The 14,130-nt window shown below is 40.9% G+C and overlaps 1 protein-coding gene across 1 annotated transcript in view; it reads left to right on the forward strand.

Annotated features, from left to right (window-relative positions):
- The window catches only part of tmem132c (transmembrane protein 132C), a 164,009-nt gene extending 153,977 nt beyond the window's left edge, over positions 1-10,032 (forward strand). Inside the window, exons 7-9 of the mRNA XM_023343006.1 lie at positions 3,753-4,026; positions 6,751-6,942; positions 8,787-10,032. Coding sequence (XP_023198774.1) covers positions 3,753-4,026; positions 6,751-6,942; positions 8,787-9,935 — 1,615 coding nt within the window. The 3' untranslated portion in view covers positions 9,936-10,032. The remainder of the gene's footprint in view (positions 1-3,752; positions 4,027-6,750; positions 6,943-8,786) is intronic.
- The last annotated feature ends 4,098 nt before the right edge of the window (positions 10,033-14,130 follow it).

A 14,130-nucleotide genomic window follows, 5' to 3' on the forward strand; every position in this document is an offset into this window, starting at 1 on the left:
ATATTTTGTAAGGTTGCATGATTTTAGACTTTTTTTTTTCTTATTCTTTCCTTTTTTCTTATGTTTTTTTTATGACTTGATGTTAACTAGACTGAATGAAACTTCTGTGGACTAATCATGCTTTCGCACCTTTTCCATCCGAGGTGAACTTGTGGAGCTAATATTTGCAGCAAATTTAAACTTACAGTGCTCAATGGAAAAAAAAAAATAATTAAAAACTGCCTAAAAATTAAAGTCCAAAATATTACATTTAATTTGTGTTTTAATATCACAATATTGCCAGAATGTGGCGGTTCTTGTCACAGTCTTTTCTAAACAACCTGCTGCAGATTCAAATCGTTTTTGCCGCGACTCAGTTGGGAGACCACTTGTGATGATGCCATGAATCCTGAACATATAGGGCTTCTTCCTAGTGCCACAGCGTCCATTTCCAGAATCTATTTTTCGGTTATTGGCTGCCATCCGCTTGCATGTGAAATCAGTCCTGCCAGCAAAGCTTTTAAGCTCTTAACTTCAAATCTCTCTGTACTCTTGGCTTTTCTGTGGCGCTTGCAGCTAACATCTTTATTCCCGTGGCTTAGCAGTCAGTCAGATTTCCTAGGGGATTCCGACAGAAAGAGACAAGCAGAGCGGATAATCGCAAGAAAAACAGTTTAAGAGATTAATTTCTTTTCTTTTCCCCGTTATTGCGATTGCAACCTCTGCTGGCGTGTATGAGAAAGGAACCAAAGCAGATGATTAGAAGAAAATGTGAATGTAAGTCACAGTATACATATATGATTAATAGTCGTGCCGACGTAGCTCTTTTTCGTCTGCAAACAGTCCAGCTGTGCATCAGTGGAAGACTGGATAGCTGTAACAGCATTTATTCTCCTTGATCAACAATTTAAGAGCTGCTTTTTCAACACCTCACAGCGCTTCATTCTGTGATGATTTTTATTTTTTTTACAAAGGTGTTTGTTGAAGCAATATACAGAAAAGCAGTTATGAGCAAAATCTAATTATATTCCAACCATTTAAACCTAGTTTGTCAAACTCAAGGCAATTTTCCCGGCGCGAACGAGTTGTGCCTCTGTTGGCTGATTTGTTGCCTAAAGTAATAAAATTAGATTTGCAGGCAACAGAGCAATCAGGGAGGCTATTAAGTAAAGCAGTAAGGAGGTGTAAGCACATTTAGGATTCAGAGCGGGCGCTTCAAAACGGTGAGGAAGAGGCTCGGAGAAAGAAAAGCGATGGCCGTTCAAAGGATGGAGCATCTCTAGCAGGTTTGATCAGCAGCATTTCATCACGACTTGTTTTTTAAACAGCTCTTTATGACATACTCCAGTCGCCGTGTGTTTGACTTAGCTCGGTTAAGCAAGGAAGGTTGCTGAAATGGGCACATAAAATTTATTCAGGGAAATTAATGCCAGACTGTTTTTTTTTTTTTCCCCCCCAGTCTTTAAAATGGCTGTAACAGCTTGAGTAACTGTATTATATTGGTTAAATTCATCTATCATTTTTAGGTGCAAAAAAATATAAAAAGTTGTAAATATAAAACAAATTAGAGTCCACCTTTTAATTGTTTTTCCAAGGACCAAAATATACGTTTTTGATATATATTTTTTTGTCTTTGGAGACTTACCGCGACATCTCTGGCTGGGTTATGGTAGTAGGTTATCGTATTAAGAACTTGTCTTCTTGCTGAAATATGACAGTATTTTGTCAAGTGATGGTACTTGCAACAAAACAAAACGTAATTATTTTTAACTGGAAAAGTTGTTTCCATATACAAATTTCAAAAGAGAAAAATTAGCATTCAGTGGATCCTCTGTATTTTGCAGCGTGTTACTAAAACATTAACTACCATAATTATTATTTCCTTTAATGATTCCCAGCATGCTTATAATCACTTCCTATAATCCTCAGATCTAACGCAACATTCGATCAATTAGCAGAAAAGAAATCTAAATAAATACAGCAAAGTTACCAAGCACTAAAAGGAGAAATAAAATGTATTTCATTTGCCTCCACAAGTCACAAGGTGATCAAAAAGCAACAAAGTTTAGTCTATATGACATGTTGGCTGACAAGAAACAATAACGTACCTTCTCAAAATGTAAAATCACATGAAGAATGACGAATTAAACCCAGTAGAGTGAGTAATGTATAGTTATAATAAGCTCAATGGTGTTGCTTATTTGAATCATAGAGGCTAGAAAGTCACTTTATTAAATGACTTTAATAGGGTTCTACAGGTTATCACTTCTATGTAAGCCTCTCCCCCAGAAAATCAAATCAAATCCAATAAAATAAATAAATGAAACATTGACAAGATCAGATGGTTTCCAGCACTGACATCTGTTAACCTTGCAATACTAAAATTACATGGTAGCAATTGCGAAATTACTCAAATTGTAAAATTTCCTCTGATTAGTATTTGTGCACGTCCAGTCTCTGGGCTGCGAGCCTCATGTGAAACACAGTCCATGCGAGCTGCCAGTTAGGAGCACCTTAATCATGTCTTATCAAATCAGCTCAATCTGACCACTTTTACTACAGATGAATCTAATCATTACTTTTTTTTCCAATTTACCAGTCATTTATTTCAGCTTCAGCAATTCATGGTTCATAAAAGCAATTACAGTGCAGAATTTGACTTTTTTTTTTTTTCTTGTATGGAGATAATTTCCTCCGGCTGAATACCCTGGCAAGCACATGCATTTTTGAAATATTTATTTATAAATTATTTTTAAAAAAATGTGTTCTTACTTTACATGTCCAGCTCTATTGGGTTGGAAAGAGTCAGACGTCTGTACAGCTATTTTCAGATCTCTCCAGAGGGGCCAAACCAGACACCAGCCTGGACTCTGGTTTGGCCCCAATCTGAGGTCAATAGCGCCAAGTTGCAAATTGAATTGTATTCAGTTCAACACAATTCAACTCAAACAACTGTATTTGTCCCTGAGGGGCAATTTCAAGGCACTATAGTAGTGCAAATGGACTCCGAAGTTACAACCCTAATAAAATTCACACATACTAATGAATATATAAATATAAGCACTAGTAGGTAACAAGTGCATTGTGATTTATTATGTTTATTAGTCTACAGCCATGATCATGTCATCTTCCAGTTTGTTTACATACATTCATGCTTTCAACAAATTAATTAAAAATGTTGCATTTTAAAAATAAACACCAAAGAGTTGCTGAGTGTGATATTAAACGTTTGTTGGCCTCAATGACTAAATAATAATCGAAACGGAAGCTGAACTGGAGGTGAGAGGGAACACGTGGCACCATTTATGCGCTCTCCCGTATGGCTGCCATCAAACCTCCAGGTTTCCCTCTGAAGCCCCAACTGTAACGTGACATTGAGAGTCGAGTCGGTTTAAAGAAGTTGGGGCTCGCCCTCTGCGCTGAATCACTTCTACAGCTCAGAACTTCAGCAACCTTTGAAGTCAAAAGAACAGCTTTGGAAGTAAAAAGAAAAAAAGAAAGTGTTTCTGGAGGTTGTGGATCCTTCAGATCTTTTTTTCTTTTAAAGTGCGTGGTGGACGTAGTTGAAGTTCTGCCAGAAGTCCATGGTCTACTTTGATTGACAACCTGTTCATGGAGTCCAACCAGTTTATTATTGGTTAGGTTGTTGGTTTTGATGTGTTGCGGTGAGATGTGGACGGTGTTACTGTCTCTGGGGCTTAGAAATGAGCCCTAAACCACGTGTTCATGTTGCACAGCAGTAATTTTTGTTTTTTACCTTATCTTCTTGTCAGAGCCGCATGGGACATCGAGGACGAGGACGACGAGGACAGGCGGGGACGAAGCTGCACTCTGCAGTACCAGCATGCTATGGTCAAAGTCCTGACCCACTTTATAGCCGAGTCAGCCGAAGCTCGAGGTCAGACCGCCTTCATGCTGGGCTCCGACTGGCAGGTGGACATCACAGAGCTTGTAGGGGACTTCCTGAAGGTAGAAGACCCCCATATAGCAAAGCTGCTTGACAGAAGGATCCTGGCTGGACAAGACCCAGGAATGACCACTATCCAGGTATATCACGAGATCTACCATAAGCAAACAAAAAACAAAAACAGAAGAAAAAAAAAACAGCTCTAATTTGTATGAATATTTTTGGGCCAGTGTGCTGGACAACTTTAAAGTTTTTTGGGTTTTTTTGGCAAAATAAACAAAAATACAGAGCTTTGAAAAGGTATTTACCCCTCTTGAATGTTCACATTTTGTCAGATTACTACCTCTCTTTCTTCATTGTATTTTGATAGATTTTATGAGATTAACCAACACAAAGTACTACATTGTAGTAAAGTGGAACCACAATGATACATGGTTGCCTTTGTTGAAGCTGCAAGTCTTTTGTCTGCTCCATCTTTTCACATCTAGAAACCATAGAAATCCCATAAAGCCCACAGCAGTGGCTGTCATTAATCTTTTCAAAAACCTGTGATGCCTTTAAAGAATGACTGTTTTTTACTGAGATAAAATTACAAAGAGATGAGTACTGAAGCTACGACCTTTATACAATAAAAATGAATGCCACACCTCTCTACCACGCTTTCTTTTCACTCTTCTTCACAAATAAACTCTTCTCTCTTTTTTCGGTATATCACACTCAGTACCAATAAAAACACTAATGTTTATGGTTGTAACGAGACGAAATGTGGAAATGTTCAAGGAGTATGAATACTTTAGCGAGGCACAGCACGCAGGAACTTGAGGACAAAATAGAAACTTCTTCCTGTTACCATGAATTAATAGAGTATAACATAGTTGCCAAAAAAAAGTTTTTTTTTCTCTCCTTTTCCCATAATCAGAACCAGAGGGCTGACTCCATTGTTCAACTCCTTGGCTTTCTGCTAATTTATTAAGCATTCCAATGAAATCTTTGTTTTTTGCACATATGGACACTTTTCCCACTATGAGGCCTTATCTCTACTGAACATGTAATGCACTCCTTATCAAACAGGGTCCAGCACTTGTGATTCTTATCCTTTTTTACCACAAGCTACAAACAGTAAGGCTCTAAATTTGCACTCAGCCGGGAAATAAAAACGATCATGTAAACCCTTTGGGCGTATTTGTGCTAGAGAAAGATTAACGTACGAGTAGTGTCCCGATGGAACATGAACACATTGTTTGTTGCAAAGGCAATAGAAGTCGGGAAGACCCTTGCTGTATTTGATTGGTACGTTGTCTTTGTCCAGAGTAGACAGGTGCTCGGCCGTGTGTCGCCGTGAGTTGGCCTTTTTGGGCTTGTCAGCTCTTCACTCTGACTGAGTGAATCTCAACCTCCTAATGACATCAGCAAAAAAAAAAAAGCAGAATCTTCTTCTTGGCGTTGTGGAGGGCAGACGTGTGTTCACCTCCACAAACGCTCTCGCAGACTCAGAAAACAAGCACGGACCTGAGTGCGTGATGAACGCAAAGGTCTGACAGCTGCGATTACCTTCGACAGCCCACATGTCATCTGATACACGAGGAGACACCGGCACGCATATGCATGCACAGGACGACAGTCACAGCTCAGGGTTCAGCATTCGTTCTTACACTCCCTGCTTTTGTATCCGGCTGAAATCTTTCTCTTTGTGTGTTATTTAAGGAGAAGGCAGTTTTGTCAGACAGACAACAGTAGACTGATCTCATTGGGTGAGCCACCCAGCTAGAAAAAAAACCCTGCATTTTTGAGAATTGTTTTGCATTAAGTTTGTCACTCTGTGGGATTTAACCTATGGAAGAAAAACATTTTTCTAAACCACATGCAACTCAGAGTGATTCACTTTCTTGCAACATCTTCACAGCCTGTCAATCAAGCAACATAGGCGACAGTGAATATGTGCCGAGATTTTCCCATGATCAACGTCTGAAATGAATTGCTCTCTTTCTGGGTCGTGCCATGTTCGTCATACTGTTTATGTCTCTCGGGGAAGACTTAGTGTTTAGAGGGGAGATGGCAGAGAAAAGAAAGGAATTAAAGTGCTAGTATGGAAGTGCAGCCGTTGTTGTTGATGTTCCACTTTATGGGCTAGTCAATCGTTTCTTAGATGAGTAGGTGCATTTGGCTCTCCTGTTCCATGAAAAGTATGTTTATTTGGTGCTCCAAGCATTATGATGTGGATGCTATAGGGCTTTCTTTCTCTAGGGAGGGGGATATTAATGGAAATAAGGGTAACCTGATGATGTCTAGAAGTTAAAAGATTGGCCAGTTATGAGGGAGCAGCTGCTGAGAAGGTCTCGAAATGTTCTGTTTTTCGCGAAGACTTATCCTACCATCAATGTGCTGAAAAATACTTGCTCCATAGCCCAAAAACATGAGGAAATCGGGTTTTTGACATCAGATGCGACACATTTTGCATTATGATTCACTCTTGTTCCGAATAGTGTATGTATTCTCGGGTCAAGGGTGTGGCATTCATAGTGTTTGGCTGTGGTGCGTTACGTTTGCGTTTATGCCACATTTTTGTTGTTCCTTTTAAAATAATGATCAACTGACCATCAGGAAACAAAATTGAAATGATCTATGATTTCCTCCAAATTAGCCAAATTGATAAAAGGTGCTCCCCTCCCAATTGCTTTTTGACCTCCTACATTTGAAGAAAGATATTACTTGATCAATTTAATCCTCCAAATAAGAGAAGTCCAATTTCATTTCATCTATCTATATATATATATATATATATATATATATATATGTATATATTTTTTTTACCATCTTTTGAAATGATCTGTTTTTCCTCTGTGACACTTTGATTTTGCCTTCAGGTCCTGTCCCCACTGTCCGACTCAATCCTGGCGGAGAAAACTGTCACAGTGGTGGACGACAAAGTGACCATCACAGAACTGGGGGTCCAGCTGGTGACAGGACTGTCTATGGGCCTGCAGTTGAGTCCAGGAAGTAACAGGGCCATCCTGGCTACTACCAGCACACAGGAAGTTCTGCAGAACCCCAAACAGGTCGGAACAGATTATATTTATCAGAGCAATCTGTGAATTTATAAAAGGAAGTCATAAAATACAATTTATGTGATAATCTGTGATTAATTTCAGAATTTTCCAATTAAACATTTTGTAAAGTATAATTAGTTTTGCTGTGTTTATGGCACTTAAGGCAACAGGATATTAAATGTGCTGTTTTGTATCTGTCTGCCGATAATTTTTTAGGCAAACAAAAACACTTCTGGATCGTTTAGATAATTTTGGAAGATAAAACATACGGGTTATATGTTAATGGGAATAATCACTATCTGTTTTGAAAAGTGGAAACGGAGCTGTAATTACCTCGTCTTCTCTCCGCTAGCCTCTACGGTGTCTAGCACCGTCTAATGCTGATTGTAATGTATGACATTAAAACCCAAATACATGTAATTGCGCACCATTTAGGCAGGTCTGATTACCACAGAGAATGGTGTTAATTTCACACAGTAGTGTTTATCTTTCTGTGCATGAAATTGCAAGTTTTATCAAACATTTCAGTTAAAAACAAAAAAAACTGTTGTTTTGAAAGGAAAAGGCATTCCTCCAGACAGATGAGGATGAACAAATTGTGAGCCTTCCTGTGCTCAAGTACACACGTCCATTTGTTTGTTTGTTCGTTCCGCACTCCCCCCGGCGGTCTTCAACTCGAGGTTTGAGAGCCGGAGTGTGACAGACATGTTATTTTTTTCTTCTTCTTCTTCTTCTTGGGCAGCAGCTAAAAGTGGAAACTTAATCTCAGAGCATGCGAGTGTGAAATCACAGCTACGGCACCAAAATACGACTTGTATTCAAAATGCGGCTGTTCTATCAAACTTTCCGTCTTGCTAATTTGGTAAGGCAACTTGAATTGTAGCTTCTTTGATTTACCAAGCCCTCTCATGTGTTCTCTGTGCTTTGCTACTTTCCTTAACCTCTCTTTCCCTAGCAGAAGAGGCAGGGAGGGAACAGGCATTTATCTCTACATCTCCTCACACACAGTGTGAAGATAAGCAGGCAGCGCTGCAGCGTTACTCGTCTGGTGGCAGTAATTAGGAAACATTTGCAGACCACAGTGGGGAGCTACTTGTTCCTCTTTTGGGATTTGTCCTTCGGCAACATTAAACGGCCAGTTGTTAGGCTTCAGCACAAGGCGGCTTTAAGAGCAAATATATGGCAAATCCTTATTGGCACGAGCAATGTTTGATGTCACCCTTTGATCTCCTTTTTCTTCCCCCTTAATCTGTTTCCTTTTTAACTTCGAGAGAGTTGCCACAGAGTTTGCAAGCTATATCTTAGATTTAATTCAAGTTATAAATTCCATCTATCCATTTGTTTGTTATCCATCCATCCATCTGCCCGTCTGCTACCATTGAAATGGATGCAAGTTATAGTTTCTGATCAGTCGGTTGACATAAATGATTTCTCGGTCATCTGATGCATAAATACTTCCCACCCTCTCTCTCTTTTTTCTTTCTTTCATCTTCCCCTTGTTTCTTCTTTTCTCTCTCACTCTGTCACTCACTTAACAGTTTTAACCTTCAGAGGTAGCTCACATGATCTGCTGCAGTCTTTTCCCACAATATACATTTGGAAGCAAGTATTACAATTCATGCAAAATAATGTTTTGGCAGAAAAAGGCATTCCTCAGACAGATATAGGTCCCATTACATTCACGTTGCAGAAATGAAATATTTTTGAGTGTATCTGTACATAATATTTTGTATGTTTAAGGTTTTTGTAACTATGTTGTTTTTTTGATTTCAATGAGAAAAACCTGGTGATGTTATTGTCATAATTATTTCTATAAGTTTTATCACTATTTTCTCCGTCTTTTCCTTCCTCAGGAGGCCTTGATCAGCGCCTGGCTCCAGTTCAGTGACGGCTCTCTGGCTCCGCTGGATCTCTACAACACAGACTTCTTCGTGCTGACCGCCATGTCTCTGGACGAGAGGGTGGTGACGGTGCAGCAGGACCCCTCGTGGAAGTGGCCTATTGTCGTGACGGAGGCGGAGGGCCAGGGCTTGCTCATCAGGGTGGAAATGACTGTCAACGAAGCTTGCCAGAAGTTCAAACGCCGCAGCGTTCTGGCCGCAGGGAACTGTAACGTCAGGGTGGCATTTGGTCCCGGCGAAGGCTCGAGGGGAGGGAGCAACGACTACGGCCCGGACGGAGACGACGTGGAGAACAGAGGCAGGCTCTCGTCACAGGACAGGACCGGCCTGGATACCCACTACTACGGCAGCTCCATCTCTGACATAGAAGACGCGGGGTCGAGGAGAGCGACCACGACCAGAAGTGCTATCATACGCAGGCCTAAGCTCTCAGACGATGGTGGCCGAAACATGCCGATTGACTTTGCAGACTTTCCTGCGCAGGTGGATCTGCCTCACGGCCGCAACACCGACAACGACCTCATGCATGGCGGCCGCGGACTCACCGACCTGGAGATTGGCATGTACGCCTTGCTCGGCGTCTTCTGCCTCGCCATCCTGGTCTTTCTCATCAACTGCATTTCCTACACCCTTAAATACCGCCACAAGGAGCTCTCCATCGAGGGCCAGGAGAACCTGAACCACGCCCACGACTGGGTGTGGCTGGGGAACGAGGCGGAGCTGCTGGAGAGTCAGATCAGCCTGTCGCCGCAGCAGGAGGAGCAGACCTCCATGATTGACTCCAGCAGTGGCCTGGAGGAGGGCAGCCACCTGCTGAACGGCGGCTCCATGCTGAAGAACGTGCAGGGACAGGTGCACCGCGCCGCGGACACAGCGAAGGACGGGAAAGGGGACTCTCCCACCACCAAGAGGAAAAGAGTGAAGTTCACCACGTTCACCAGTCTTTCGTCGGACAATAGCCACCCGGCTGTCAGCACGCTCACAGGAAGCCACAGCCAGGACATTAAGTGGGTGTGCCAGGACGTGCAGCTGGGAGACTCCAAGGAGTTGCGTAACTACATGGAAAGGTTAAACGACAGTGCATTAAAAGAGGTGGCGTAATGTACAGCGTACACTTGCTACAAACTCACCCTTTTGCCTTTCAGAGGAGAGTGGGTCTCAACAGATCCGTGTCTGGGGAAAGAGGAGGACGTTTGAACACAGAATCACCTCAAACTGCCAAAGGATCTTCAAATTTAAGAGGACGGTCGTGAATCCATTAAAAAAAAAAAAAGACATACACACAAACAAGGCAATCAGGTGGATCCTTTCCCTTTTAGTTCATTAGATGATGATCTTTTTATTGTTGTTTTGTTAATACAGGGATTAGAATCCAGAAACCCAGGACGGATGTTGACATTCAAGTGACTATTAAACGATTTTTAAACAAACTCTCTACAACAGCTGGATCGACGTCCGGAACATGTGTGCAAATCAAATCGTTTTGGAGGTTTTGTATTGCTTTGGATACTCATTTCATAAAACACACGCCCCCTGTCGAAGGAAGAGTTCTGGACAAAAGCGGGCCAAGATGAGCTTTTGCATGTTGTTGGTTCCGAGGAAAAGAAAAAAAAAAAAGGCACAAATTTCCAATTCTTTCTTATCCTTCTTTAGCAAGGCAGAAAACCTGTTATGTACAAACCGAACATTCTCCAAATCATTGTATTGTTGCTCTGTATATTGTATTTTCATAATAATTAAGGAATACACAATAATGTCCAGACTGTGAATCCGCTCTTTTTTCCTTTGTCCATTCATAAGCTCAGCTGAGATGTCTTATTAATCTGATGTTACTTTAATCAAAAACAATGAGCACAACTCTTCTCGCAACTTGCCATTCGAAGAAATATGTTTCTGAATTCATCTAATTTATAACACACATGAACCATCTGCAGCCATGACAGCCAAGTGTGTGGGGAAGCTTTCAGCATAGGAGGCTTGACAATGTGATAATGTGATATTTCACACATAGCCCACACAGATTTTTAGTTTCTGAACTTGTCAGGATTGGAAAATGCCAGCAACAGGGATGTTTTCTTCTTCCTTTTTGATAATGAGATCATGTGTAGAGTACTTGTGAGCAAATAGCAAGTTATCTGCCACAGACAGGCAGACCGGAGACAGTAGGAAAAGTTCTTATCTGACAGTCAAGAGTGAGCAGATTAAATATTAATCTAAAATGACCCAAACTCTTTGCAATCAGTTTGAAAGACGACCAATGTTTTGTTTCTGAAAATTATGACAATAGCAACTTTCAATGGCTGTGACGATAGATGCAACTCAACAGAGATAGAGATAATGTATTACATTAAGTACAAGAAGTATGTTTTTCTAAGACTATAAACTATATTTTAAAAGATTCATGATAAATTGAAAATAATTCAGTTCGAGTGTGATTTTTAAAATCTTTTGTCTAAGGTTGGTAGGACACTGAAGAATGCTTTCTTTATGTGTTTTAACAAACAGGTCACAGTTTTTATAAATCTCAGTATTTAGTCTTGAATTCTCCAGGTTCCAATTTGGCCACTCTAAATATTTTAGATCTTGAACCAGATTGGTAGAACTGTAATGGCATTCAAGTTTGGAAAGCTACGGAAGTTCTGAATAGCCACACTAGCATTGTATCTCTGAGTTTGTTTTATGATTAACCCTCCGATGAGTGAGTTAGCTGAGAACTTCTCCTTGAAATAACAATTAAAGGAAAAAAAAAATTTATTAATCTAGCTGTTAACATTTCTGTTCCTCTTTGAGTTGTAAAACCATAGATATTGGGCAATCCAGGATTTATTATGCATACAAAACTCTAAGGATCATTTCAAGGTGTGGTAATGTTTCCCTTTGATCATTCTACTAATTGCACAAATAGCAATGATCATTTAAAAATCTCCTAAACAAAGCCATTCAACTGATAAATTGTGTTTTCTTTTTCAGGAAATGTTATTATCTTCCCAGTAGGGTATGAGGCTTGTTTATTTTCCATTAGGCAGGGAGAAAATTCACTTAATGTGCTACTGCACATTGGGCTTGATTGTTAATCCACAAAACGTACAATATGACAAGGAGAGAGGCTGAAATACATGAGCATACTTCTGGGATGTAATTTATATTAGCCAAGGCTACCCTCAGTTGATTTATTTCTTAGTCTTAATCTGTGTGGAAATTCTAATCTGTCAAATAATCTGGTAGGAATATTCATAACATGAGAGAAAATGAGTACAAAGAAAAGATTAAATATTTTATGTCGATGTTCAGACCTTTGTTCTGCAGCCTCCAGGATCTCATTGATTGAACAGCTGTGGATTGTGGCAAATCTGACAAACCTGGTTTCAATGAAAATAATAACTTAAAACTGCTTTCCCCCTGCTATTTAACATCCTATCATTATGTTATTTCCACTATGTCACATATGCACAAGGTTGCTACTTAACAGGCTGTGGAATTTCCCTGTAAATACAGGAGGTTTCTGCACCTCTACTGCGGGTTTCAGCCACAGAGGAAAGGAGGAAACGGCATCAGTATTTCATTCAGTTTATCGGCAGCAATCAGGGTTGCAGTTGATCTTTATAGAATAACGTGCAATCTGGAGCCGGACATTTTGAATAATTTAAACCAAATGCCTCTCTCCTCTAAGCCAGAAGGAATCAAACATGCGAGGCATTTTTCAGCAACCTCTGATCTGATCACGCTGAAGCTCAGGGTCACTTCTCATGAGGCACTAGCGGTGTTTTATATTTATATTTTAAATTAATCAACTATACATTTCTTCCTTGTGGTCCTTTTTTGTCACCGTTAAACACAATGCCAGAGTTACTCTTTCACAATTACCTCCATTTCAACTGCAGCCTGAACTATTCTCTGTCCTTCAAGTCACCAGAATCCTGCCTACATGCACAATTTGGACGTGTGTGTGTTTCTCTTCACCGGGCAGCGCTGTGACATACTGATGTGCAAAGTTTCATCTGATATGAGAACTCACAAGTAAAGCATTAAAAAGTCTTAGTCTGCTTTCAGCCTCCCTTCCAATACCCAGGTAACCGAGCCACGCAGATGAGTGTGTACAGCAACAGGGGTAAGCTACGAATGCAGCAACCGGGCTTCTCCAGTCAGCACAGAGGACCTAGACAAAGTACAGACACACTCATCCCAATCTTTCCACAGAGGTACGGATCATGTTCAAAACAGTTTGGTAACTTGTTTTTGTCACACATAATGAGTGTGATGCATTATTTATTGACCCTTTGCGTTCCTCTCCAAGCCACTCCATCCATTATATTTAATATCCCAGTTCTGTATTAGTCCAGGGTCCAAGAAATGAAAAGAACTGGTTTGGTGTTCATTTCAAAAGATAAAAAGTTGTTTAGAAAAATTTCCTAGATGTTATGTAGCACAAGTTACTGTTTCTCCTTCGACCTGAATGTCTTCTTTTTTTGCTGTCCATGTGCAGCATGTGCTGGGAGTTTGTGGATATGGGAAGGATTTCAACAGTCAGCACCAGGGGCATGATTTATGGACCATATGGCAGAGAGGTGGGTGGGAGGGGGTGTTGCAGTTTGAGCACCTCTGCAGGTCTTTCTGTGATCATATGACCATTTGTCAGGGACCTCCGATTCTTCAGTTAGGAACTGAGCCGTCCGACCCACCGTTTCCGTCCCGCCTGGGCCCCGGTTTTAGATGTGCTCACACCTGCTAGGACGTTGCACAGCACGCACATTAACTATTCGCTACCCGTCTTGTGGCACGGAAATTCTGGAATCTCGTGTTGTCAGCCTCGACGTCTCGACTTCCTTTAAACGAAAAGAAAAGAACTCTCCCCAGGCTTTCATCTTAAATGGATTTTTAATTAAATTGATGATGTGAGACCAACAAACTCATGCTAATGGTTGACTCTGCTCCCTGTGGTCCTGAAGTGCCAAGCCTGGATTTGCAATTTCCAAATAATTATTCGCCGCGTGATTTATGTTGCCTCCTTGCATTCGTATTAAATGTAAGCCCGCGCTGGTTTCGGTACAACTGAGCCCTCGCGTGCTCGTTTTTGGAGAGGAGCAGATGAGCAGAAGCTGACAAGGACGCCACGACGCGACCAGTTTTACAGATTGTTCCACTGGGAACTAAACACAGCATTGTTCGTACGAACACCCCTTTGCAAAGTCTGTGTGTCCTGGTGCACAATCTCCCACTGGGACAGTATGCCGGACACACGTAATAAATATGTTCAGAGTACATTCCATCCCTCGCCTGAAGACATGCAGGAGCATAG

This window comes from Xiphophorus maculatus, chromosome 12, assembly GCF_002775205.1.
Source record: "Xiphophorus maculatus strain JP 163 A chromosome 12, X_maculatus-5.0-male, whole genome shotgun sequence".
In the NCBI taxonomy this organism is placed as follows: domain Eukaryota; kingdom Metazoa; phylum Chordata; class Actinopteri; order Cyprinodontiformes; family Poeciliidae; genus Xiphophorus; species Xiphophorus maculatus.